Source organism: Ascaphus truei, chromosome 3 (genome assembly GCF_040206685.1).
Source record: "Ascaphus truei isolate aAscTru1 chromosome 3, aAscTru1.hap1, whole genome shotgun sequence".
Classification (NCBI taxonomy): Eukaryota; Metazoa; Chordata; class Amphibia; order Anura; family Ascaphidae; genus Ascaphus; species Ascaphus truei.
The window spans coordinates 282,639,104-282,666,776 of record NC_134485.1 but is presented as its reverse complement, the minus strand read 5'-3'; the positions used below and the strand labels follow the sequence as shown (position 1 = coordinate 282,666,776).

The window sequence follows — 27,673 nt, the reverse complement described above, 5'->3', positions numbered from 1 at the left end:
GCACCAGACGAGGACTTCCAGATGAAGCCCCTTTGCAGATTCTCTTGGATATAGTCCTTCATGGCCTTGGTCTATGGAGGTGACAATGGGTAAGAACATCCTCGCTGAGGCACTGAACCGGGTAAAAGGTCGATGGACAGTCGAATAACTGGTGAGGTGGCAGCTCCTCAGACTGGACCTTGTTGAATATGTCCTAAAATACAGAGTAGATTTTTGGCAGACGAGAAGTTACCTGTTCAGGTCCCAAAACCCTGCATAGGCCTTTGGATGGCACAGAGCAGTTCTGTAAGTACTCCATTGGAAAGGCTGCTCTTCTGTCCAGTCGATCTGAGGGTTATGCAGTTGAAGCCATGGGAGTCCCAGGAGGACGTCGACAGTAGGATAATGAATGACATAAAATTGGATCCTTTCGGTATGAACTTCTCCTGTCTACAATTGAAAAGGGATAGTATGAAGAGACATAAAGGCGGGTTGTAAGAGTCGAACGTCAAGAGCCTCTAGCTCTACCGGGTCACTTTAATGTTCCAAAGGGATTTTATTTTTCTCTCCGAACCTCTGGTCCATGAAATTCCCACCTGACCCAGAGTCCAGAAAGGCCCGAATGGTGGCATTGAAGGTGTCACCAGTTAGGGTGATAGGTATCAAAAGCCTGGTCAGAATCTTGGGAGTAGTAGATAATGTTCCCAGTGTGATCCTCCTGGCTCTCACTGGGTACTTGGTGTTCCCCAACTTCTGGGGGCAAACAATTCCTGGTGTCAATCTCACCGCAATAAAGTCAGTCCAGCATTACATCTGCGTTGTTTCTCACTGGGTGATAGCTTGTTGCCTCCAAGCTGCATGGGTTCTTCCAGATCCGGAAGAGGGGAGTTAAGAACCTCTGTGCAGTGGCTACGGGGAAACTGCATACCTTGCTTGCGTCAATTTCTTTTGGTCCTTCCTCCCTGTAATCTTAGATCCACTCAGATGCATAGGCTAATGAGCTCCTCCTGATCCGTGGGATGTTCCTATGCAGCAAGTTCGTCCATAAGGTTCACGGACAGACATTGCCAGAATGCTGCCTCCAATGCCTCATCGTTCCAGCTGGTTGCAGCGCCTATTGTCCGAAATTCAACTGCGTACCAGGCACAGGACGACTGCAATGGGTAGTATGAAAGAGAGATGAAGCAGGTTACCTTGTGTCTGGGTGTGTCGAATACTCTGCGGAACTCTTTGGTGAAACCTGTTATGTCCCACGTGAGGTATGGCCTTTATTCACCGATGGGTGAAGCCCACGCCAAGATGTCATCAATTAACAGGGAGATGATATAGGCCGTCTTAGATCACTAGGACAAAAAACGAGAGGGCATCAATTCAAACTGTATGAAACAGTGGTTAAGAAACTCGCGACAACTGAGCGGTTCGCTGCCGTAGCGATTGGGTGTAGGAAGTCAGGGTTCGGAGGCTGCGTTCATAGGAACAGTTGCGGGAGCAGGCACCGCTGAGGGAACAGAATCAACAGGGGCACGTTTTGCCTTGTCAGTAATAGCATATATTGTCTGTAGAGTAGCTCCATACGCCGACTATTCTGGTCAAGATATTTCTCCATTTTGTTAAACATGTCAGAGTGCATGTCCAGGACTCGACCCACCTCAGTGGGATCCATATTTGTGGGGCTGAGCATGAAATCAGGCTCAGGCTGGAAATTTTTCAGGTATTCTGCGGGGACAGGTAGCAAGGTTTGCCGTTCACCAGGTTTTCACCGACGGTCAGACCGTTATTGTAAGCCGGCGCTGGCACATTGCTGATGAATCTTATATGGATTAAACCTGACCTTTCTACTTTTGCAGTTGCCATGATCAAACAAACTGTAAAAATGTGGGATCACACACCAATACCCTCCTATCTCCGGGAGTAGGGGTGATGCGATAAAAACAATGATCGTTAGTTTAGGTTTGCCTTATCAAACGCTTCCACCCACGAACGTCAGGTGAAAATTTGTAAAAATCATTGTTAGAAATGAAATATTCATATATTTCTGCTACAGTCGCCATGTTATCTGCTACAGCATTAATTGCAGAACATATTAAAAATTCACAACTACAGTCAGGTTTTTTATGTGTTAGGAGACACATGGTGTCCAGTCCAGTCCCGTCAGCAATTTTGCAAGGATACTGTAGAAATGTAGAAAAAAGCACAGAGCATTGAGTTTTATAAGTTTTTATTATGAAATGCCTAAATTTGATAACGTCTTCAGCGTCTTCAAGGACCAAGGTCGATACCACAGTGGTCCATTGTGAAGACTTGGTATTTATCTGGTTTTTAAACACCTGCAAATTGACATAGTAGTACAGTACAAATTAGAATTCATTAATTTCTGCCACCTGGCGGATACGCAAAGAATTGTACCCAAAGAAATCCGAAACCATTAAATTAAAGATCAACCGCGATAAACACAGGGGTGCCTGGCATGCCTGGTGGCGTGAATGTGGCATGAATGCAGCATGAATACTGTATGGAATACAGCAGAGCACACAAAAGTGGTTCCATGTTATGTTCGAATAACGGCCACTGCATCTGTATGTCAAAAGTGTTTCTAATAATATAAATAAGCATGCCATACATTTTGTATGTAATTTTTCAAAGTTTATAGTGTATAAAGCATTATCAAAGTTACATCCCCTTCCTCTTCTGATTGGTTTGGCCTCTTCATCCATGGCTTCTCTCTAGCAGGGTACCAATTGTATCTAGTAACTGTGCAGTTATATTATCTACATGGACTAAAGTTCCCACAATGCTTTGCAGTTAAATATTTAAATAACCTGACCAATCGAACGAGTACATATTTTATACATCTGCAATGTTTCTAATCATTTGTCAGTGTGCTGATATTATTCAAGCACATATGTAATGATATAACATCTACTATATTTTGTCAAAATGTCACTTTGACCAGCAGTTTAACATATTACTTAAATTATTAAGACAGTGTTGACATATGTTCTCACAGGTTACATACATTTTAAACCTTTTAACCAACGTGTCTAACATACAGCTGAGGACCCTTTTAACCTCCTACTTACCCGTAAAAATGCGGGGATGTTCTCCGTTTGTCACAGAGTTTCCCGTGCGTCAGCCGCATTGACGCATAAGCGCTAATGGCGCTTAACATGGAAGGCGTCCAAAACGGCCGAAAATGGCCCGCATCTGCCCGCGATTTAAATAATTAGCCATAGGAGGTTAAAGGCGGCAGCCACTGTAGTCAATTCATGTTAGATTCTGTCATCAATCTACAATGTTTTTACTCCTATGGTCAATATATGACCATATGGTCATATTCCCTTTGCATTGGCAAGGAAGCATTGGCATCTTAAGAGTGATGCATTCAAAGTGATCATTTTAAGTGACAATATAGTTAGACTATAGTTATATATTTACTTTCTTCATGCAAGACCAATAACCTCCGCAGATATGACATGGATCTAATTGCATTCTCTTCACAGGTATGTTCCTGATGGGCAAGTCCTGATTAAAATATTTACTCAGTGGCCTTAAGCAGTGATAAGTTTGGTATGTTCCTGATGTGCAAGTCCTGTTTAAAAGATTTACTCAGTGGCCTTAAGCAGTGATAAGTTTGGTATGTTCCTGATGTGCAAGTCCTGTTTAAAAGATTTACTCAGTGGCCTTAAGCAGTGATAAGTTTGGTATGTTCCTGATGTGCAAGTCCTGTTTAAAAGATTTACTCAGTGGCCTTAAGCAGTGATAAGTTTGGTATGTTTGAATATCAAAAGGTGTTTTTTTTTCCCCTCGTAACTCTGTGCTGTTAATTGACCAACTGGAAAAAGCTGATTTATTGGGGCGGGGGGAGGGTCATGTGACTGCTTTAGATGTATTAAACACATATTCCCCTTGCGTTGGCAAGCATTGGCATCTTAAGAGTGATGCATTTAAAGTGATCATTTTAAGTGACAATATAGTTAGACTATAGTTATATATTTACTTTCTTCATGCAAGACCAATAACCTACGCAGATATGACATGGATCTAATTGCATTCTCTTCACAGGTATGTTCCTGATGTGCAAGTCCTGTTTAAAAGATTTACTCAGTGGCCTTAAGCAGTGATACGTTTGGTATGTTCCTGATGTGCAAGTCCTGTTTAAAAGATTTACTCAGTGGCCTTAAGCAGTGATAAGTTTGGTATGTTTGACTTAAAAGGTGTTTTTTTTTTCCCCTCTTAACTCTGTGCTGTTAATAGTCAACTGGAACAAGCTGATTTATTGGGGTAGGGGGAGGGTCATGTGACTGCTTTAGATGTATAAAACACATATTCCCCTTGCATTGGCAAGGAAGCATTGGCATCTTAAGAGTGATGCATTTAACGTGATCATTTTAAGTGACAATATAGTTAGACTATAGTTTGACTAGAGGTGACTGGGGACTGCATCCTTTCTGCAAACTCTTACTCAAGGCAACAAACGGTGAGCTTATATGACCACACTTTGATCCCATGCTTGCTAACCTGCATATTTTAACCCCCACCCCTTTACAACTTATTTCACTGCAGCCTCTCCCAAAACTGACTGCACAAAATTAACTCCCACACCAACTCAGCCCACTGAAACCCAGAACTGACTAGCATTGCAATGCAGTAAAACTTTTGACAAGGAACAGGCACACCCCTGCTGTTAAGTCTGCACACACTCACAACAGCTCCATGCAGTACTGCCTATCTCTGGTATCATGAACCTGCTATGTATCTTAACTTTTTTCTTTCTCCTGGCCTCATGTAGATGTTACTCCCTCTATACACTACAATCTCCTCCATCCTGGCCCACACCCAACATCACCATACACCCTGGACTACTCAAAAGCCTTTCACTATCTATGGAATGTTGGTGGAGAACTCTAAAAACCAGCACACCAACCACTGCTCACTCTAATGGCAAACACCACAAATCTACAACTTGCAAACAACTACCCAAATTTCTCCTCATACTATTACTCTCTTTAGCGGGTGATATTGAACATAACCCAGGTCCTCCCATTTCAAATCTGTCCCATGCCCCTGAGAATTCCACCTTTAAATTCCAAAAAGGGCTATCTGGTCCCCATATAAATATTCGGAGCCTGCTGCCCAAACTGAACGAACTAAGAGCATGGTGCCTTATGCATAAACCCAAAGCCATCGTTCTTACAGAAACATGGCTAACCCATAAAACCCCTGATGCAAATATCGCCATTCAGGGATACTCCATTTTTAGGAGAGATAGGTCAAAGAGAGGAGGAGGGGTGTTATTTTATATTGCAGACACATTACAATTTACACTGTTAAATTGCCCCCCCAGCCCACGCTCTTTTGAAATTTTAGTTGGCAAAATCTGCCTCCCCTTTTCTAAGCCCATCTTGCTCGCTGGCATCTACCGCCCCTCTAAAGCCCCTCTACAATCCCTGGCTGATATCACCCGGTTTCTTGGCTCCATTTCCTCTCTGAACGAGAAGAGTGAGCTGCTAGTTCTTGGGGATTTCAACTTCAACTGGCTTGACCCTAAAAACCATAAAATCCAGATACAACTCAAGTCACTTAACCTATCACAACTCATTTCCCAACCCACATGGACAAACCTGAAATCGCATAACCATTCCTTGCTAGACTGGATTCTCTCCTCAAACCCCAGCAGAATCCAATCCTCTGGCATCCTTCCGGATATTTTCAGTGACCATGCAATAGTGTACTGTGTAAGGAAAATAAAAACCCCCCATTCAAGCCGTAAAGTTCTCCTCACTAGAACATTTAAAAACTTTAACCCACAACAGTTTCTGAATGACCTTACCAACTGCTCATGGCACAGAATCGATTTAATTCCGAACCCTGATTCTGCGTTCGACTATTTCCAATCCGAGATCTTAAAACTCTGCGATACCCATGCTCCACTAGGCAAAATAAGGGTACGGGGGGCCCATCTTCCATGGGTTACAACTGACCTTATTGCACTCTACCAGCTCAGGGATACCTTGTGGAAAAGCTACAAATTAACTGGCACTACCAAGGATCTCAATCACTACAGATGCCTGCGGAACATGTGCACAAGGCAAACAAGGCACGCAAAAGCACAATATTACTCTGACAATCTCCACCAAAATACATCAAACCCAGCTAACTTCTGGAAGGTTATCAACAATATATTCTAGCCTCCTAACCATCAACAACCAAGTAATATCACAAAGGGGATATTACTCTGACAAACCCCACTGACATTGCAAATGCATTCAATGATTACTTTGTGGGGTGTGCCACTAACTTATTAGCGAAACGCAGCCCAAACCACAAACTGAATCTCATCCTGGGAGTGCCCACATAGCCCCACCCCTTCCCAACACTGCCCACAATTTTCAATTTGGCCCAGTATCTGAAGAGGAGCTTACACAAGCGCTCCTCAAACTAAAACTAAGCAGCCAATGCGGACCTGACTTGCTACAATCTCGGTTCCTACGACTTGGTGCCCCAGCCGTTGCCAAACCAATTGCTTCCATAGTCAACCCTATCCTGTCTGCAGGCCATATCCCTAAGACCTGGAAAACTGCCAGAGTTGTCCCAATGTTCAAAAGTGGGGACAAAAACACTGTCTCAAACTACAGACCAATCTCACTTCTCCCAATTCTATCCAAAGTCATAGAAAAATGTGTCCACTACCAATTAAACGACTACTACACCAAGACAAATTTCCCTAGCCAATTCCAATCTGGCTTTCGTCCAAAACACTCCACCGTAACTACCCTGCTAAAAGTTTGCAATGAAATCTAGTGTGGAATGGAACGGAGACAACTCACTGGTGCAGTATTCCTAGATTTTGCAAAGGCTTTTGATACAGTTGATCATACTATCCTGCTTAACAAACTCCAGAGCTCTGGAATAGGGAAGCATGCTTTAAACTGGTTTCAGTCCTACCTATCAGGAAGATCCCAACATGTGTCCATCTCAGGCTCTAACTCCAACCCCCTGGATATCACCTGTGGTGTCCCGCAAGGCTCTGTTCTGGGACCCCTACTCTTCTCAGTGTTCATTAATGATCTTCCCACAGCTTGTAAGGAAGCCTTAATACACATTTATGCAGATGACACAATCCTATATGCACACAGCCATAGCCTCTCTGACCTTCAACACATACTTCAGTCTGACTTTTTCAGACTCGAAAACTGGATTTCCCAAAACAAACTGTTTTTAAACACTGACAAGACTGTAACAATGGTATTTGGGACCAAGACTAAATTCTTAAAGCTTCCAGCGACTGAGCTCCATATTAGAACCAACACTAACACCACCCTAACCCCTGTCACTAGTTTTAAATACCTGGGCTTATGGTTTGACTAACACTTAACATTCGGAATGCACATTGATACCCTGACAACCAAGACCTATGCCAAACTAGGGGTACTTTACAGGAACAAATCCTCCCTAAGGGCCTCATGCAGTAAGCGTCGATTAAGTGAAATCGGCAAGTTTACCGATTAGTCATGTTAATGGCGATTTTTCCTCTCCGTATGCAGTAAGTGCCGAATACATTCAAAATCAACCCGAAAACAAATCCGCCCACTCTCACGATGATTATCCGATCACACACAGGTGTATCGGCGTGCGTGGCGGGGTGCTGATAGGTTGCCCAATCACAAATCTTGCTGAATCAGGCGAAACAAGCATGTATTGGATTGCGCGCCATATTTAAAGGCAACGTGTACTGCTAATCATTCTCTGTGTTGTTGGGAGTGAGAGAGAGAGAGAGACGCACAGAGCTGGCTGATTGAACATTTGCATATTGACGGAGAGACTTGTTGTGTATTGGGTGAGCTTTGTCCATTGTTGTTTTGTTTACATCTTTGTCTTGTTTTATATGTGGAAGTGTTTCGTGTGATTGGCTGTACATTAGTTGTCTGTTTTTTGTGAGTGCTGGAAGTATGCCCGCAAAGCGTGGGAAGAGTGATGCTGGTGGGAGTGGGAGTGCTACTCGTGCGAGTACGTGTCGGAGTGAACGTATTGTTCAGGGGAGTGATGTTGCTGGTGCACCGAGTGGTGTTGCTGGGAGTGGGAGTGCTGGTGCTGGGAGTGGGAGTGCTGTTGCTGTGAGTGGGAGTGTTGTTGCTGGGAGTGGGAGTGCTGTTGCTGGGAGTGGGAGTGCTGTTGCTGGGAGTGGGAGTGCTGTTGCTGGGAGTGGGAGTGCTGTTGCTAGGAGTGGGAGTGCTGGTGCTAGGAGTGGGAGTGCTGGTGCTAGGAGTGGGAGTGCTGGTGCTGTGAGTGCTGCTGGTGGCCCAGTTGCTGATGGGGTGGATGGTGGTGGCGTGCTTGCTGGTGGGCAGCTTTTGGAGGCTCTTCCATTGGAAGAAGGAGAGTCCAGTCAGCACCAGCCAAGCTCTGACCCTAAACCTGCTCGGAAGAAACGTGTGGAGAAGCCACGTAATCCTCGCTTCAATGACCAGGAAAATACAGCTCTTGTCACTGGCATTCTGGAGCACTATGACAGTATATATGGACATTTACTAGGTAAGTGTACCTTTACATTTATTATTCAAATACATGTGATCCTAGGTCATCTGAGTTTTGTTCATATGCAAATATGGGTTCAGAATATCTTTCTATGTTAATTAGTCTGGAAACACAGCTTTTTATCATGCCTTACAAGGACAACTAAACACAGGCGGTCAATTTGCCATAACTGCATACAATATGAATGCAACCTTGCTTACATGTATAGGTTTAGTAGTGAATGCTCATGTGCTTCACATATTACACATAAAACAGCATGTTTGCTATCTCTTGGAACAGCTAGCAGTGTAGGAAACTGGTGCTTCTATTATTAATCATTTACCTCATATATTTTATATGTTTTTCAAGGGCGGACAAGTTCAGCAAGCAGAAAAGAAATGTGGGACACAATAGTCATTGGTGTCAATGCGTGTGGGAATCATGTGAGGGACAAGCGGAATTGTCACAAGAGATTTGATGATATTAGGTCCAAATTGAAAAAGAAAATACAACACCAACGCGTGCATGCTACTGGCACTGGAGGTGGGCCGACACCACAACGTCTCATATTAAGTCCATTGGAGGAGCTGCTTCGGGCAAAATTACTTCCCGTCGTCGTGGAAGGCTTACCTGGTGACCGTGATATAGGAATTTACCCCTCACAATTTCCACCAGGTGAGAAATATTACTGTACTATACGTGTAATATTACGTGTCGTTGCTTACAGTTATTTTGCATAGTTACACTGCTTTTTATACTGTCTTCACAATATAAGCATACCTGCATCTATATATGTATATGTCTGATTCTGTATATATATATATATCTCAAAATAGACATATATGTTGTAGTTCTACTAAAAGCAGTAACTAATATAGCACGTGCCATTGCGTGCTCATTTACATGTGAATTCCCAAAATGCATTGCTGCAGTGGAAGCAATTGATGGTGGGCGAAGATGGGGAACAACAGGGTAGTACACATGTGTAACACATGTTAATGAGAAATTATTACTAGCTACAGGTACAGAACAGAAATATGTATAATATTATTGTGTATTTTATTTATTTAACTCCGACAAACATGACATTACTGCCTATTTTAAGCATGCATCAAATATATTGCATGCAACGGCCTACAAACATCACTTGCACTAACACATCTATAGTTGTTTATGAAAAGGTCCATTTTTGCTTTAAGTCATATACAGACAGCATAATGAGGCACACGTATCATATTTTATGTCATTGTTTTCATAACTTAAAAACTGCACACGACTATTTAGCTCATCTACCATTGTGTTAAAGCAGCTGCAATTAATATCTCATCACAGCATACACTTCAACAGAGGGGGTGGGGTTCAGCACACACACTAATTGCAGCCTCATTTTAGGGTCAACTTAGTTCACACCATTTTCACCTGTTTCAAGTAATTGAAAGGTGTGGCTGATTAGGCTTTTTGGGGAAGGGAATACCGTTCTTACAACCTGACTAGCACAACTGAAGTTAATCACACTCATTTGAAAGCTTCACTTTAGCTACTAAATGCCCCAACAACTCATTACTTATCAAAGCGTACGTCACACATTAGTTCACTCATATCTATAGTTGAACTACTACTATCAACGACACATTATCACACACTGCATGTGTTGTCTTGTTTAGTCACAGCCACATTCATGTGTGCCACATCTTATATTAATGTACCACACATATCCTCTACCAAAAACAACACTTTTTGCAATATGACCACCTTCATGATAACCATTGTGAATGGTCATCTCATGATAGTTATGTACATTATGATACTGATATCACTACACAACATATGATTTTTATGTACTAATTTTATCTATTTATCCTCACGCATTACTGCAGGAACATAGTATGTTTTATGTTAGGGAACTCAAAAGTTCTAAGTACACAGGCATGCACATTGTTATTACAACTATTTATGTTCACTTTCACACACACATTTTGGGTTAAGGAAATGATGCTGTTAGGTACTCATAAATACAGAACATACAATAACTGTTTGTTCAATTTTTACACATGTAAATGTAAAACTTATGTTATTGTTATATATAGTTGCCCCTGAAGGACATGTGTCACCTGAGACTGAACAAGTGTCTTCACCTGGGTCAGCCAGCTCAACACACCTAGAAGGTGAGTGTATCAGTTGGTGGCCATATAATATGTGCTCTTCTATATGTTATGTTGTCATGTTCATTATTTGTTTTGCACATCTTCTTTAAATAGGATTACTTAGTGTCAGTGAAAATGAAGTGTAATGCAACTGGTATTGTGTTAGTGATGTTAACTATCATGTAGGAGTTGTGAGTTTACAGCAAGTTTTCATTCACTCATATTTCATACTGAGTCCAAACATTATTCTTAAGTCAAGGTAGTTTTTAATGTGAGGTTATAAAACGTATGGAAACATGTTAGTTGTTACTTATGACACAGTACAATTACATAGTAACACAGCAGAGATTAACATGCCATTTAATAATGTGTACATTTATTTGTAGAACATGATGAAGAGGATTTTGATGATGATGATGATGATGATGATGATGATGCCGCCGCCGCCGCCATAGACACACAAATACAAGCAAGTGACCATGAAGAGGTTCCAATTGAAACTGTTTTACCGCCAAAACGTCCAGCAAATACCACATATGATGCAATTGTAGCTTCTGAGGGAAAAATTGTGGAAGCAGAAAATCGTCGCCATTCTGACCTGATGACAGTGCTGGAAAGGATGATTGCACTGCAGGAAGAAACAATTTCACAATTGGCACATCTCCACAGAGTCTTCATTGAAGTGCCTAAACAGTTGCAAAAAATCAACACCTCATTCGAAGCATTAGTTGTTCAGCAAACACAAGCTAATTACTGGAGAATGACTAATGTACCACAATTCAACACCTCACAGCCAGGATCTGTTCATGCAGGTCAGTTTTCACCACATTCATCTGATATTCATTCACCAGGCCCAAATGTTACCGGTCAAGTAGCAGACATTGTTGTGCAGGTTCCTGATCACATCCTACCGCTGTCATCTGTACAAATTCAGCAGCAGACACCTACAAAGGAGGCGACAAAAACAAAACAAGACACACATGAAACAGACCAACCATCACTTGTGCAGTGTCTACCAACATGCTCACATGTGTCAGTGGGCACAAGCCCTGTCCGTGAACAGTCACTACCCAAAAGCCCTGTAGGTGAGTCACTGCCCAAAAGCATTGTAGGTGAATCGCTGCCCAAAAGCCCTGTAGGTGAATCGCTGCCCAAAAGCCCTGTAGGTGAATCGCTGCCCAAAAGCCCTGTAGGTGAATCGCTGCCCAAAAGCCCTGTAGGTGAATCACTGCCCAAAAGCCCTGTAGGTGAGTCACTGGCCACAAGCCCTGTAGGTGAGTCACTGGCCACAAGCCCCGTAGGTGAACAGTCACTGCCCAAAAGCCCTGTAGGTGAGTCACTGGCCACAAGCCCTGCCCGTGAAGTGCCAGAGGCCACTCAAAGTGGCTCTGTTGTGCCTAAAGTTGGTGGCAAAAGAAAAAGGAAAATTCAAGAGACAACAAGCAGGCCTGTTACTCGCTCGCAAAAGGAACAAAAAAAATAAATGTTATAATTCAGAAAATATGTCTTTGGCCTTGTTTTGTTGACTTCAGATTATCTAATTACTATTGTATGTATGCTGAAGACTGTGTTGTTTCCAAACTTTCAAGTATGTTCTTGTACACGTGAAGTTTTGGAAATGTTAACACTCCTAATTAATGAATAGTGTTATAAATATTTATGTTTTAATCGTCTGTTCAGTAATACAAAACAAAGAAAATAACCCCTCCAAAAAGCGCTTACCTACACTAATTAAGGTGTGATAGATACAATGCTAAAAATTATATAATACGTGCTAACACAACAAACAGTCTAACTAATGCTGTAAGAGCAAGCGGCTAGGTGACAATAATGTCAGGTTATTCCAAACCTGATACAAAACAGTGCACAAACAATATTAAAGTCCCCAGCGCTAAAGTCCAAGTTACCGTGATCTTCAGATAGTCTCTGGTATTAAAGATGGTAACTGGACTCTGTTGAAAATGTTCCAGATGGGATGTGTCCTAGGAATGGACAGATGCACGTCTGAAATACAGATGAGAGGCACACCTGATTGCGCAGCGTTTTCTAGCAATCAGATCCCTATCTAAGACAGTGATGATTCCTACTCACATGATGAACGCCAATGTAGTCAGTGGAGAGAATCTGTGCTTGTTCCTCTTCTTTCAGCTCCTCTCACGACCCCACGTGCAGGCAGCTTTCTGGAGGAGACCTCAATCCACAGTGGCGTCGGGGGTTGGCTCCGTTGCGAAACCCCCACCGAGGGAAGGAATGGGCACAATATGGTGTAGTTTGAAACACTTTAATTAGCTAATACACTAAAAAACACATTAAAATACACTCACATGGTGCAATACCGAATTGTATTGCTCAAATTGCCGTCCGCAGCTTGCAAATCCTGCCCGCAAGATACAGAGAATCCCTGCACGCAGACACGCTGTTGGTACTAAGCGTGTGACGTCACCGCTGCCGGGAACTCTCCTTACAGAGGCTACGGTGGCTGGGTTGGCTCAAGTGACTAGACTCCTCCTCCCTACGCGTTTCGTGACACGTGGTCACTTCGTCCACGTGTCACGAAACGCGTAGGGAGGAGGAGTCTAGTCACTTGAGCCAACCCAGCCACCGTAGCCTCTGTAAGGAGAGTTCCCGGCAGCGGTGACGTCACACGCTTAGTACCAACAGCGTGTCTGCGTGCAGGGATTCTCTGTATCTTGCGGGCAGGATTTGCAAGCTGCGGACGGCAATTTGAGCAATACAATTCGGTATTGCACCATGTGAGTGTATTTTAATGTGTTTTTTAGTGTATTAGCTAATTAAAGTGTTTCAAACTACACCATATTGTGCCCATTCCTTCCCTCGGTGGGGGTTTCGCAACGGAGCCAACCCCCGACGCCACTGTGGATTGAGGTCTCCTCCAGAAAGCTGCCTGCACGTGGGGTCGTGAGAGGAGCTGAAAGAAGAGGAACAAGCACAGATTCTCTCCACTGACTACATTGGCGTTCATCATGTGAGTAGGAATCATCACTGTCTTAGATAGGGATCTGATTGCTAGAAAACGCTGCGCAATCAGGTGTGCCTCTCATCTGTATTTCAGACGTGCATCTGTCCATTCCTAGGACACATCCCATCTGGAACATTTTCAACAGAGTCCAGTTACCATCTTTAATACCAGAGACTATCTGAAGATCACGGTATCTTGGACTTTAGCGCTGGGGACTTTAATATTGTTTGTGGTCTGTTCAGTAATGGTCCACCAGGAGCCAGTTGCTAAGTTTAGAGAAGCTGCCATTGACTTTGCAGCAAAACATTGCATTTGGGTGTGTTAATTGATGTAATCATTGCATGTGCATATTATTTTCATGCAATTATAAAAGCACCTATTTAACTGCAAACATCTTTCTTGTACGTGTACAGCAGGATTTTGTGTTAAATATTACTTACCTTTGGTGGCCATTGTAATGTTGTCCTTTAATCATTTATGTGTTCTTGTTTCAAGAACATCTCTGAATTGATACTAATATATATGTAGTATGTATTGATATATGCACACACACACACACAGACAAACACTGTGTGTGTGTGTGTGTGTGTATATATAGTACCTAATATCTAAAGTATCTAAAGTATAAAGTATATTAAAGTATACCTAAGTATCTAAACTGGTATAGATGTATTTACAAAAAACATACACTTCATGCTTCCTTGTGAAAACACACTATTTTAATAAAACAGGCCTAATATTTTACAACTATACTAAGTGTGAGCCTCTAACATTATTGGGTGCAAACAAATGTTTATTACTTAATTCACTCATGTTTATCACCATTTAAATAGGTTTCATACAAGGCCTACTTACTGCCATCAATATGTTGTGTGTACTCCTGCAATATAAAAAAAAAGAAAAAAGATACAATATATATATATATATATACACACACACACACACACTATACATATAGTACAATATACACTTTATATATATATATATATATATATATATATATATATTTTTATGAGAGAGATATATTTATATATATATAGATACACACGTATTTAAACTCATGCAGACAGGTAGTTAACCAGACTTTCAAATACACACAGAAATGTATGTGGGAAAAAAACATTTCATTTTGCAGGTGTGTGTATTTACTGATATGGCTGTCTAAGCACTATTTTCACACAGTGCTCTTTGTTATTTTTCTAGAAAACTCAATGTTACTGAAATAAGTGTAGGAATGTTTTCACAAACGAGATAAAAAAATGATACATGTTTTTCCCACATTCGCCTATCACTAACCACAAAACTTAAACCAATTAAAAGGACACATCCAATTGGCGTTTGAAATAAGGAGTAAAAGTAGTTACTTTTGTTGACCTTGAAAACGAAACACAGGAATTTGTTAGCCATTGAGCAGAATCATTTTGATGAGCAAAGAAGACAGAACTGCACACATCTTTTGTGCTACTCTGACATGGCTGATGAATTCGTTAACAATATGAATCCCCTCTTAGGGTATAAGTACATGGTTTCAGAAGCAATTTTAAACAGTCGCGGACACAAAGCAAGCACACGCCAAATCTATGATTTGATTCGAGCTAAATATCCTTATTACCAAGACCGTAGGCATGCGTGGAATTTTAATTCCTCAATAAGATTCACTTTATCAACTAATGACTTTTTTGAACGTGTGCAGGATAAGCTAGAACACACCTATGGTTTCTGGAAGATTGCAAAGGAAAAGCATTTTACCCTGAAAGAGGGCACATATATTGTTGTGAAAGGCATATTTATTCCTAATGCCAATAGCAATGGATCCGCTACTACTGTTCCGTGTGAATCGATACCTGCTGCAATATCTGCACCCTCCATTCCTGAAACCCACATTGTACAACAACAAAAGTACTATGATTATGTACCAAGCCTTTCAGCTGAAAATGCATTGGAATGGGAACCAGAAGAAATGAACCTACCTCCCGACCAATTGTTTGAAGAAAGCAGTGGCGATTCCTATGAGCGCTTCATGGAGGAGATGTGTGTCATACTGGATTCAGCGGGTGGGTCAAGCGTGGATGAAAATGCCTTGCATTTCTGGAGCGACCAGTTGCAGCCAGACGAAGAGTTAATTCTAGAAGAATGGTAAATATAACAACCGTTATGCGTTGACTGTGCGTTTAAATGTTTTTTTTTTTTTTTTTTTTTTAACCACCATTTTCCCTTTCAATGCATGGATACAGCGTAACATTGCAGACTGCATAACATGTAGCGATCACAAAGAAATTGTTGCCGAATACAATATAGTATAACCTGAAAGAGTAGTACACATTGCTGACGGAATAAATATACGTACTTTCCTATCCCTTTAACCATATTAGCAACATTTTAACATAACTCTAACACATACCTGTTTTGTTATCATGCAACATTTAAAAGCGGGTCCACCACGTATGACGTGGGACCCTTGTCATGGCCCAAGGCGTCCTTAAAAAGGATTACGGATGTAAGTCCCGCCCCCAAGCGACGTGCGCGCCTCAAAGCCTATTGGCTGTCATGTTTTGTTATAGTAACGGTAACTGCAGTGTGTCATGTGTGCGGCTCAGTGTTTGTAGCCGTAAAGTGGCGTTAGCCGAATGTTAATTGAGTGGGAGGAGAGTTAGCGTGCGTTTCACGCTGGTTTAACATGACGTCACACGTATTGCATTTGCGCATTGTGTTATCGGCCGTCCTTTCTGTCCAAACACGTCTGTTTCAAAAGAATACAGATGTACTCGTTTAGAACGAATGTAGTTTCGTATTCATTGTATTTGAAATAAAGATTTTATGTTTAATGGTATTTTCAAGATGTATTGAACGCACAACGTACGCTTTGTTTTGCGCATGCGCTAACAGTTAGTGCAGCCAAGCGTGAAGTGCGTGCGCACACTAAGATGTGCGCGCACATTTTTCAGTATACAGGCAACGTTCACATCATATACATAGTTATGCCTGCTACAAATTTAAAGAAACATTACATACTGATGTACACTTGTACTTCTAACATATAAGTGAGTGACGTGTGTATGTACACAATCATATAGAGCTGTGTAATGCGTTGTCACGGATACATATATAGTAAGGTGCCATATTTGACCATCATGTGTTTGCTGTATTTCAGAGATGTCGGGGAAGATACAATCGGATCAATGTATGATTTCAGAAGAGTCTACCTTTATATGAGATGATTGTGAGGAGGAGCCACCGACTACTATACTACATATGGAACTAATTTTATATTGCTTGCAGCGCTTATTAACAAACAATTAAAAATGTGATACCCTTATGCCTATATTGCATAAGCACTTAATTAACATAATGATGTTGCAAAATAGTGCCTCATGAATTTTTATTGAGTGTTCTTTAATGACTACTATCATTTTATGGCATGGTGTGTTTTATATATAACAACCATTCCCACTCTGCTAACACATTTGTGAATTATATTGTGTAATGGAACGTATGACTGTCGAAACTATGTAACAATAATAATAATAATAATAATAATAATTATAATATGAGCATGTTCATGTATAGCGCTGCTAGTTGTACACAGCGCTTTACGGACACATTTTTCAGGCTGAGGTCCCTGGCCCGTGGAACTTACAATTTATTTTTTGCCGCCTGAGGCACAGGGAGATAAAGTGACTTGCCCAAGGTCACAAGGAGCCGACACTGGGAATTGAACCAGACTCCCCTGCTTCAAAATCTCAGTGCCAGTGTGTGTCTTTACTCACTGAGCCACTCCTTCTCCCAATGTAAAGGACACTTACAACCAACTAGCCATTTCTTGTTAAAAATCTCTTGTTACATGGGTATGTTGATAAAATGGTTTGGGACTGTAGCAAATAATGTTATTGGCCAGATGTTGTGGTCCCCTACAATGCATGATGTTCTGATTATGACATCAACATCATGTAATGAAGTACGTTTCTGTGTATATTTCATTAACCTAACTAACTATAGTTTACTGTGTTTATTAAACGTTCTAAAAATACATAGTATAGTCAATATGATGATATAAGCTACCATAATAAAGCTGGTGTTATCATTTGTCGGTGTTATACATGGATCCTACACAAATTGATACAGACGCAAACAGTTGTCTTACAAAGTGTGTCTATGCTAATGTGCACGTGATTGACGTTACAATTGTGAGAATACTTGATAATTATCATCATGATAATGATGAAGTGACGTGATTTATATTGCAAAAATATTACCAACATTGTCATATTGGTAAATTATAAATGCTAAATGACAGTAACATTAGTGACAAATTTGTCTTCTCTGTTAACAGTTTAACACTTGGTACATGTAGGACACATCCACACACGTGTGACTTATACATACACATGTCACAAATTTAAATTAATGTTGACTATTAATTCCTAGCATTACAAAACACCAACATTGCTAAATATAAGATGTAGTACGCATTGTTGTGATTGCAGGCATTCATGCATGGAGTTTTATGATCAGTCAATTTCATCCGTGATGAATGATCTCCCGTAAGTAAAGAAATAACTACAGTTATCCCCTTGTCTCCAAACACCTCTATATTACATTAATGGAATTTATAAGGAAACATACATAAAATGTGATGAAATGGGAGTAATCATTTTCTAATACAATGCACATGAAAGCTCAAGAGTAGCTAAATGCATATACATGATACGGAAAGTACATATATGTAACATTTGTGTTTAAACCAATATGTTGGGTTTTGACTTCAAATAATTATAGGAAGATTGATGTAGGCACATCTTATGAGAGATGTCAGCAAATATACATACCATGATCAGTCATACTGGAGATATACCTATAATGCAAAGGAACAATATATAAATTGCAAACATTGACATGCCATCTTCAGTACCGTAAACAACACAGCAAAGTGTGTATTTGGTGTTAAATGTGCAACACCATGTATATTTCATGACATTCAAAATGTAAATCAGGCTGGTGTACACATCATATGGATGTACATGTTACACTGCACCAATAACATTGTATGTAAGCATACTAGAAGCATGAATGAGTATGGGCATAATATGTGTATTGTGTTAGCATAAGGAACAACACAATGCTAAAATATTAGTGCTTTGTTACCCCAGTTGTATTCACATACACACAACTAAAGTACAATTGAAGAGGGATTATATAACCTGTGCAACAATAACATACCGGTGCCACATCCCTTTGTGCACACAGCAGAGAAAAGAAAGGTGTGCAACCCATATTCATCTGTGTCCTACCAGAAGGGTATATAAAAAAACATTATTGTTAAGATAACATAATGTAAGTATAAAAGTAGAACTTGGAACATATATGTTTTTACTTACAAGAAAAAAATGAATTGATGAGATTCTGGCGTGTCTGGCCACCACTGGCTGTTTGTTCATTTTCAGCAGCTACATGGGTGGGATGCTCGTCTACCAAAGGCTCAGCTAGGTCTGATTGTACATTGTGCCTGAGTGCAACATTGTGCAAAATGCAACAGGCAAGGATAATATCAGACACTTTTTGAGGCTTGTATAGAAGAGCCCCACCAGTTCTGTCCAGACACCTAAATCTGGTCTTGAGTAGGCCAAATGTCCTCTCTATAACAGATCTTGTAGATATATGGGCTGCATTGTACCTCTCCTCTGCTTCAGTTTGAGGGTTTAGCACCGGAGTCAAGAGCCACGGCCTAATTCCGTATCCTGAGTCACCTATAATGAATGGAGCACACATAAGCTGACATTAGTGATCAAATTGTACAATGCCAACATTCCTAAATAAAAATGTGTTTTGTGTTATAACATGTAAATGTGTACTCACCCAGCAGCCAACCATGTTCAAAATGTCCCTCTTCGAACGCATGGAAGACTGAAGAGTTCCTCAGGATAGAGGAATCGTGACTGGAACCAGGGAATTTGGGTACCACATGCATTATCCTCATCGTGGCATCACATACCACCTGTACATTGAGTGAATGGTAGTGCTTACGATTGCGGTACACATGCTCACTCTGACTAGGTGCAATCAAAGCAACATGTGTGCAATCGATTGCACCCAGCACACATGGTATCCCTGCTATATTATAAAAGCCAGTCCTGACTTGCAGCCACTCTGTCGCCTCTGTAGGAAAATGAATATAATTCCTAGCGCGTCTATTGAGTGCATAGAGAAACTGGGTCAAGGCCCGCGAGAATGTAGATTGCGAGACCCCGCCCACTATGCCCACAGTTGTCTGGTATGACGCGGAAGCAAGATAATGTAATGAGCACAGCATTTTAACAAGCCCAGGGACTGCACGACCTCTGGCTGTGAAAAAATCTAAATCTCCCCTTATCTCCTGATAAAGAGCTAAGATTGCTGCTGAACTCAAACGATAGCGACTTACAATCTCCTCCTCACTCATCCCATCTAACAGGGTTCTCTCCCTGTACAGACGCGGACGAGGCACAACTTGTCTCCTCTGTCTTCTCCTCTGATCTCCTGTCCCTCTACCTGTCCCTCGGCCTGTCCCTCTCCCTGTCCCTGTCGTATCCGCGTGACTGTCCCTGTCACTGTCCCTCGGTGTGTCCCTCCCTTGCCCTATATGATTGTCTTCATCATCAAGCATGTCATAGAAAAGAATGTTCCTCCGTCTCCTAAACAATCTCAACATTTTGAAATGAGTAGCTGTGAATGATCAGGTAATGGGCGTCCTTTAAATAGGTATGTGATGATGTCAGGTGACATAGTAAAATGCAAGGTGTTACATTAACATAATAAAGTACTTCTGTGGCAAGCTGTGTGCAGTTCTTGTTATAAGTATTTGTTGTGTGTATTCTGCAGGGAATGATGATATTTGGCAATGATGTGACGTGAACCTTTGTAGAAACATTGCTTGCAAATAAATAGTTGCATGTGCAATGCATGTAACACTTGTGAACGCAGCAGTCAGTCATGTAATTAGGCAAAAAGGCTGAGATTGACGTGGGAAAAGTTTTGTGTAACATGTGTAATTAGGCATGTTATTGTGACATGTTGACAACAATGAATAGTCGTGTGCATATGCATGCATTTCTGTAAGGAGGATAGTTGGTATAGAATGAGTTAACAAGGTGTCCCAATGCTGAATTACTGTACATGTGTGTATAAGTTAGGTTGAAGTGCTTGTAATGCTACGGTTACAATGTAAACATGCAATGTGATTGAGCGTCCAATAAGTGACGTCATGAAAATAGGGAGGACCCAAAACTATATGTAAACATGAGAAGACAGATGTACATGAACGTTTAAAGATGCGTGTCACATTACAAGCATTGTGTAATGTAAAGGAAGATGAATATACGGTGTATGTGTGACATGTGTGTCATGTGTAACATCATGTAAATAATTGTCGCTCAGTTCAGTAAAATGTGTGATATGATGTGAGGTTCTCCTTTAAGAGTTGAGTATAGTATTTTCCCTTGGCACATCATCACATGATGAGTAATGTGACCCGCAAATGCTGCAAACATGTCAAAGTATAATGTTATGCAAATAATACACGTCAGCTGTGACACAATGCAGGGAATGCCCCCACACTGTAATGCAAATGACGTTTCTATTGTGAGCAATGAAACGTAAACAGTACTATACTGTTATACGTCCCCGCTCCATTGACTCCATTGATGTACAGAAGTTTTTTTTTTCTAAGTGCCGTTGCGGCAGCCTTAGCGATCGTTCTCCCCTCCAAACTGCCAACTTTAGTTGGCGGGAGAAATTGGCCATAACATCTCAATTTCGTAGTGCCGATCAGGCCCGATAAGCTGTTTTTTTTTGTTGAATCCAGCTGATTTAAAAAAGTGGCGATCAGTGGCGAAAACAGGCTTATCGGCAGCCGACTGGCCATAACAAAATAATCGGCTCAGAAACATGGCGATATCAAGCACTTATCGGCGCTTACTGAATCTCAAACCCAATTTTGGCTATAAAATGGCGATAATTCCCTTATCAACGCTTACTGCATGAGGCCCTAAGTCTCCTGGTCAGAAAGCGTATCGCACAGCAGATGCTAATGCCAATTATTGACTATGGAGACATAGTATATGGCACGACACCTCAAACCCACCTTAGCAAACTTGACACCCTCTACAATTCAATTTGTCATTTTGTTCTCCAATGCAACTACAACACACATCACTGCGAAATGCTCAAAGAACTAGATTGGTCATCACTAGAGTCTAGGCGCAAAGTTTACCTTTCCTGTCTTGCCTTTAAATTCTTTATGGATAAGCTACCCAGCACCTGAACAAGCTCCTCACCTCTACCACATGCAGCACCTATCACCTGAGATCTGACTCCAAAAGACTATTCATGGTCCCAAGGATCAACAAAGTATCTGTCCATTCCTCCTTCTCTTACCGTGCACCCCAATACTGGAACAACCTACCAGAGACTCTCACATCCACCACCAGTTTAAGTTCTTTCAAATCTAGGGCTGTCTCACATTTTAATCTGGACTGTAACTGTTACATACGCCCATAACATATATTTTCTTTAACCGTGCATGCAATGTCTTGTATACAATGTATACCCTGTTCATTTATGTAACTGTATTTGTAACCATGTATTATTTGTCTTAGCTCTGTGCCAAGGACATACTTGAAAACGAGAGGTAACTCTCAATGTATTACTTCCTGGTAAAATATTTTATAAATAAATAAATAATAAATAAAATAGCCATATTTTACTTGGCTTTATAAGAATAATTCATATGTAACAGAATATTTTTTTTGTAATTTTTTTTATGTTGTGTGTGAATTGAAAACAGCAGTTTAAGCAATATCCTACATGATTTTTTTTGTAATCACTTCTGTACTATGAGAATTATTGTAGCTTTTAAAAAAAAAATGTTTTAAATACATTTTGAATGTTTTATAATGTAGGAAGCATTTTGAAGGTGACAGCCTCATTCCCCTTCTTATAGTCTCTGGCTCTTGAGCCCCACCCTCTCTCTAGCAGTGCACCAATTGCATCTTGTAACTGCAGTCAAGTATATTCCAAGACTATATTTCCCACAATGCTGTGCAAGAACTGAATGTAATAACCATGAGCAAGCAATCGATTACAGTTGTACGGATCAATCTTCAGCTTAGCCAATCACTTGTCATTGCGCAGATTGTATTGATGCAAATATTGAAGGTGAAAATAAAATTTCTATATAAAAAAAGGCAGTTTGATCTGCAGCTTTACACGTCTACATGCTTCAATGATTTATTACCACTTATCCTTACCCGTAAATGGCCACTCCTATTGCTGACTGTTGCGTATGTGACAATTACTGGCATTATAAACATCTGTTTTTCTTTTGCTAACCAACGTATATGAATAATTACGTAACATCTTAAAAATATATCACCTTATAAAGAGTTGATATTGCTAATGAACACATATCCATTGTTTATAAACACAAATGGAGGCTATTACTTAACATTTTTTTGATTAACACCTTTCATTTAATGAAGTCACTGCCATAAAGACAACACCTTTCATTTAATGAAGTCACGGTCATAAAGACATAACTATTTAAAGGAAGCCAATTGAACACTTATGTCATGGGTGAGATGGCGTATGCAGAGATGGAGATGTAGTTGAGACACATAATGATGAGGAGAAGACTGGCATTGGAGGAGAGGGAGAGGAGAGGGACAGGATAGGAGAGGAAGATTGGAGAGGGATAGGAGAGGAAAGGGACAGGATAGGAGAGTGTGAGAGAGAGGAGAGAGGAGAGGAAAGAGGTGGTGCCCCGTCCACGCTTATTCCAGGAACACACACTTTTGGAGGGGCTTAGTGAAGAAGAAATTATTAGCAGATATCACTTCCATTCAGCAGCAATCTTAGTTCTTTATGCAGGGTTAAGAGAAGATTTTGATTTTGTAACAGGCAGAGTTCATGCAGTCCCTGGCCTTGTTTTAAATGCTGTGCTCATTAAATTTTCTTGCTTCTATGTCTTTTCAGACAACTGTGGGCATAGTAGGCGGAGTCTCGCAGTCGTCATTCTCGTGGGCCTTTAGCCGGTTTCTATATGCACTGATTAGGAATTATATTAATTTTCTTAGAGAGCAGACAGAGTGGCTCTAACTCAAAAATGGCTTTTATACCATAGTCAGGCTAACATGCATGATGGGTGCAATCGATTGTACCCATGTTGCCTTGAGCCCACCTTGTCTGAATGAGCATACGTACTGTAACCGTAAACACTTTCACTTCATAAATGTGCAGGTGCTATGTGATGCCAATATAAAGATTCTCAATGTAGTAGCCAGATTCTCGGGTTCCAGCCACCGTTCCTCTTTTCTGAGAAACTCATCAGTCTTCCATGCATTTGAAACGTTTAATTTTGGACATGGTTGGCTGGTGAGTGAGTACATATAATACAACGAAGTGGTAAATTCACTTATGTTTTATGTGTATGTATTTGAGATTGAAATGTCATATTATTATGACAGTGTTTCATATACTCACATCTATATTAAGAAATAATTGAAGTTGCATGTTATAATCTGAACAACATTGGTTAAAATACATATGTCCATGTGAATTGATTATATGTGTGATACATAGAGACACACACAAACACACATTTTACAGACAATGCAGCAGTTATGTCAAAGATCTGCTTATCATTTTTAGAGACAACATAGATAACATTACATACTGCCAATTATGATTGACTACACTAGGGATGTGTAATTGAATAGAATAAAATTAGGTAGTAATTTCGCAAAGACACATATCTGCATGTTTTGTGAGCCTCTCATATCTGAATAAACACCTCACATCTTATCTAACATTTTTATTATTAATCTATGTAATGCTTTTTATCAAATAACAATATATTTTTGTGTACATTCTACAATGTGGAATATTAATTTATAACGCTGTATTATAGGTGATTCAGGATACGGGATCCGACCGTGGCTCTTAAACCCACTGGCTAACCCTCAAACCCCGCAGAGGAGCTATATAATGCAGCACACATATTCACTCGATCGGTAAAGGAGAGTGGACAATTGGACAAGTCATTTCAGATGTCTTGATAGATCTGGTGGTGCCCTACAGTACAAGCCTGTAAAGGTGTCTGACATAGTGATTTGTTGCTACATTCTGCACAATATTGCACTGCATTACAATCTTCCAGGCAACAAACAGGTGGGTCTCAAGGAGGACCCAACTGTCCATGTTGCTGGGGATCAGAAGCAGACAGCCATTGGGGTGGAGAAACTTTGGAATGTGATTGCCACCTATTTCTCAGGAAAGCAACAATGTATCTGTTAATAATAATGTATACTGTCCTTGTTTATTAGAATACATATGATAACAATTTATCATCATAGGATAGTCGAGGCTGTCCACATCTTCTATGTACAAGCTCTGCTGTGTGTTGAAGCAAATCTGGCTATGGTATGTTACGCTGAAACACCTTTGTTATCAAGTGTGTTAAAAATGTGTATCATGTGTGCATGAGGGGACAATGTTGTGCATGTACAAATGTAATATTAAAGATTGATTGATGTGTATGTGTGAATTTCATGTGATCTGTATGTCAGATGAATAATATTTAACACTTCATATGTGAAGTCATCTAACAAAAGAGAGGGACATAAAATTATAGCATCAAACAGTATATAGATTTGATAACATGATTTATAAAAAATTAATTAACTTACAGAATAAAAAAATATTATTTTTATATGTACGTCTAAGTAATATAGAGTCAAGAACTGTCAATCAATCAGTTCATTCTCAATAAGAAATGCCGGTATTCTTGTTGACCAAAAAGAACATGCAAGTCCCTATTTCTGATATGCTGATGAACACGAGCATAGACCGTACAGGTATTGTATGACGAGTATAATGTTTAGAAATTTCTTAATAAAAATACGGTTGTGTTGCTACAGTCCGTTAGTCTTGTGTGTCCATGCTCTTGGGGTGGGGAGAGAGGCTGGACACTGTCTCGCCTTGTTAATTTTGACATTGGATTATGCATCAGCATGAGCAGCTTTCAACATAAAATCATGCACATGCGTGAAGGAATTATCTGAAGGCACGTGCGTTACAGCACACAACACAATTCATTAACAACTTCACTTGCATTACACAATATGTCAATTGTTGTACAATGATTTTATATGCTTATTATTAACTAATATAAAACATATACATGTTGAACAATATTCCCTTTCAGTATGTTTGATATCATCTGAATTAATATCTTCTTTGTAACCAAGAGCTTGCAGTGTTAAGAGAGTATGAAATGTTCTAAGTTCCTTTGTTAACACAAACCCATTCAATTTTGTAGTCTGTGTGTAATATTACTCCAAAGTGCATATGAACAATAGGAATAGTATTATTGTTTAGAATGTTACCTACTAGGATGAAATTGAGGAAATGTGTTCTAACAAAATAATGCTGCATATGAGTACATTGTAAGCAATAACACATATATATATGCACCCCCCTGAGGAAGATCCCCCCTGTGGGATCGAAACGTTGGACGTCTGTGCTTTGTGTTTTAATACACTTACCTGCCTGAGTGCTGTCTCCTTTTAGCCAGTTTCTGGTAATGTATGTTTTTATCTTTATGGGATATGCACCAACCCATTCAGGATACTATATTGGAGTTCCTGTGAAATCTTTATATATATATATATATATATATATATATATATATATATATATATATATATATATATATATATATATATATATATATATGTATATATATTATATTATATATTATATTATATATTATATTATATATTATATTATATATTATATTATATATTATATATATTATATTATTGTTGGTCCGGGAAAAAGAGACAGCACACAGCCAGGTAAGTACAAAAGAACTGTATTCACGTAAGAAATACACGGCACTCTATTGTTAGTATCACGGGTCCTTAATTATACAGTAGATTCTACTTATATTATACCAAGTGTCGATCATCTTATTGATACACAATCAATTGACGTTGATCGGGGTAATATAGGAGAATTATGTGGAACCTACATTCTCGTTCGCCGGCAAAATGTAGGCCCCTTGAAATTATGTGTAAACTTTATGGTAATAATAATTTTAGAAAGTATAATAAGCTTTGGATTAAACGTGCAGTTAGAGATATTGACAATTGCTACTGCTGGCCACAAGATGGCACTTTTAGTTTAAATATTCTATATTCTTTGCGAAAATTTTTATTGAAGGACCCTAGTGCAATCAGCAAAGATGAATGGTGTACATTTTTAGAATGGGAAAAACACGCTACACAAACAGTACACGCATCTCAACCAGTCACAACATCTTTATACCCTCTGAGGGTAAAAGAAACAACACAGAAACCCAAAGAAGTGTATCTTACAGAAGAGTTAGATTTCCTTTCAGACCCAGCCATGTGTACCCCTACAGCACCACCTCCACCACCTTCCCTGTTGCCTCCCGCACCTGCACTCATTGCACTCACTCCCAGTACTCCCATTATCGTGCCTCCCGCCCCTGCACTAACACCCAGTATTCCCATTATCATGCCTCCCGTCCCTGCACTCACTCCTATTACTTCTTCTATTGTGCCACCCGCTGTACAAACACTACCACAACCCCCACCACAGTCGGAGTTGTCCAAACAGCTTACACAAACACCTCCCAACACACCTTTTGTTGTCCGCTGGCTCGATTTTTGATGTTCCACCTCCCCCAGTCTACTCAGGACCCTCACAATTTTCCAAACATAAAACTCCCCAACCTTCATCTGACAACCCAAAAAGCCCTCCACCTACCCCAAGGACCATGAGACTCCTTGACAATATACTAACTAATCTTGTTTGCAATTTTATGCCCAGACTTAGCCCTGGAAATCAAATCCCTGATCTAGTCGCATCCCATACACGAAGCCAGCAACGCCCAGTTTTGACCCCTAAAAATGTAAGTCTTCCCCCAGAAAACATTTTAATGTTATGCCAATCAGGGAAGTGACAGGGAACTAAGTTGATGGTCGCCAGCCACAAATAT

The 27,673-nt window shown here is 40.3% G+C and overlaps 1 protein-coding gene across 1 annotated transcript; it reads left to right on the top strand.

Moving 5' to 3' along the window:
- Window positions 1–267: 267 nt before the first annotated feature.
- LOC142490723 (uncharacterized) lies at window positions 268–27,345 on the top strand. Its single transcript, XM_075593139.1, has 5 exons — window positions 268–412; window positions 10,581–10,658; window positions 11,024–11,968; window positions 24,806–24,897; window positions 26,872–27,345. Exons 1-5 carry the CDS (start codon window positions 268–270, stop codon window positions 27,343–27,345), a joined length of 1,734 nt encoding a protein of 577 aa, XP_075449254.1.
- Window positions 27,346–27,673: the final 328 nt, after the last annotated feature.

Excerpts from the sequence above, each read along its gene's own strand:
- LOC142490723 (XM_075593139.1), top strand. The coding sequence starts at position 268 with ATGGCACAGAGCAGTTCTGTAAGTACTCCATTGGAAAGGCTGCTCTTC. Across the intron at positions 10,659-11,023 it reads CAGCTCAACACACCTAGAAG|AACATGATGAAGAGGATTTT; the intron begins GTGAGTGTATCA and ends ATTTATTTGTAG. Across the intron at positions 24,898-26,871 it reads GGGTGGAGAAACTTTGGAAT|GACCCTAGTGCAATCAGCAA; the intron begins GTGATTGCCACC and ends TTTTTATTGAAG.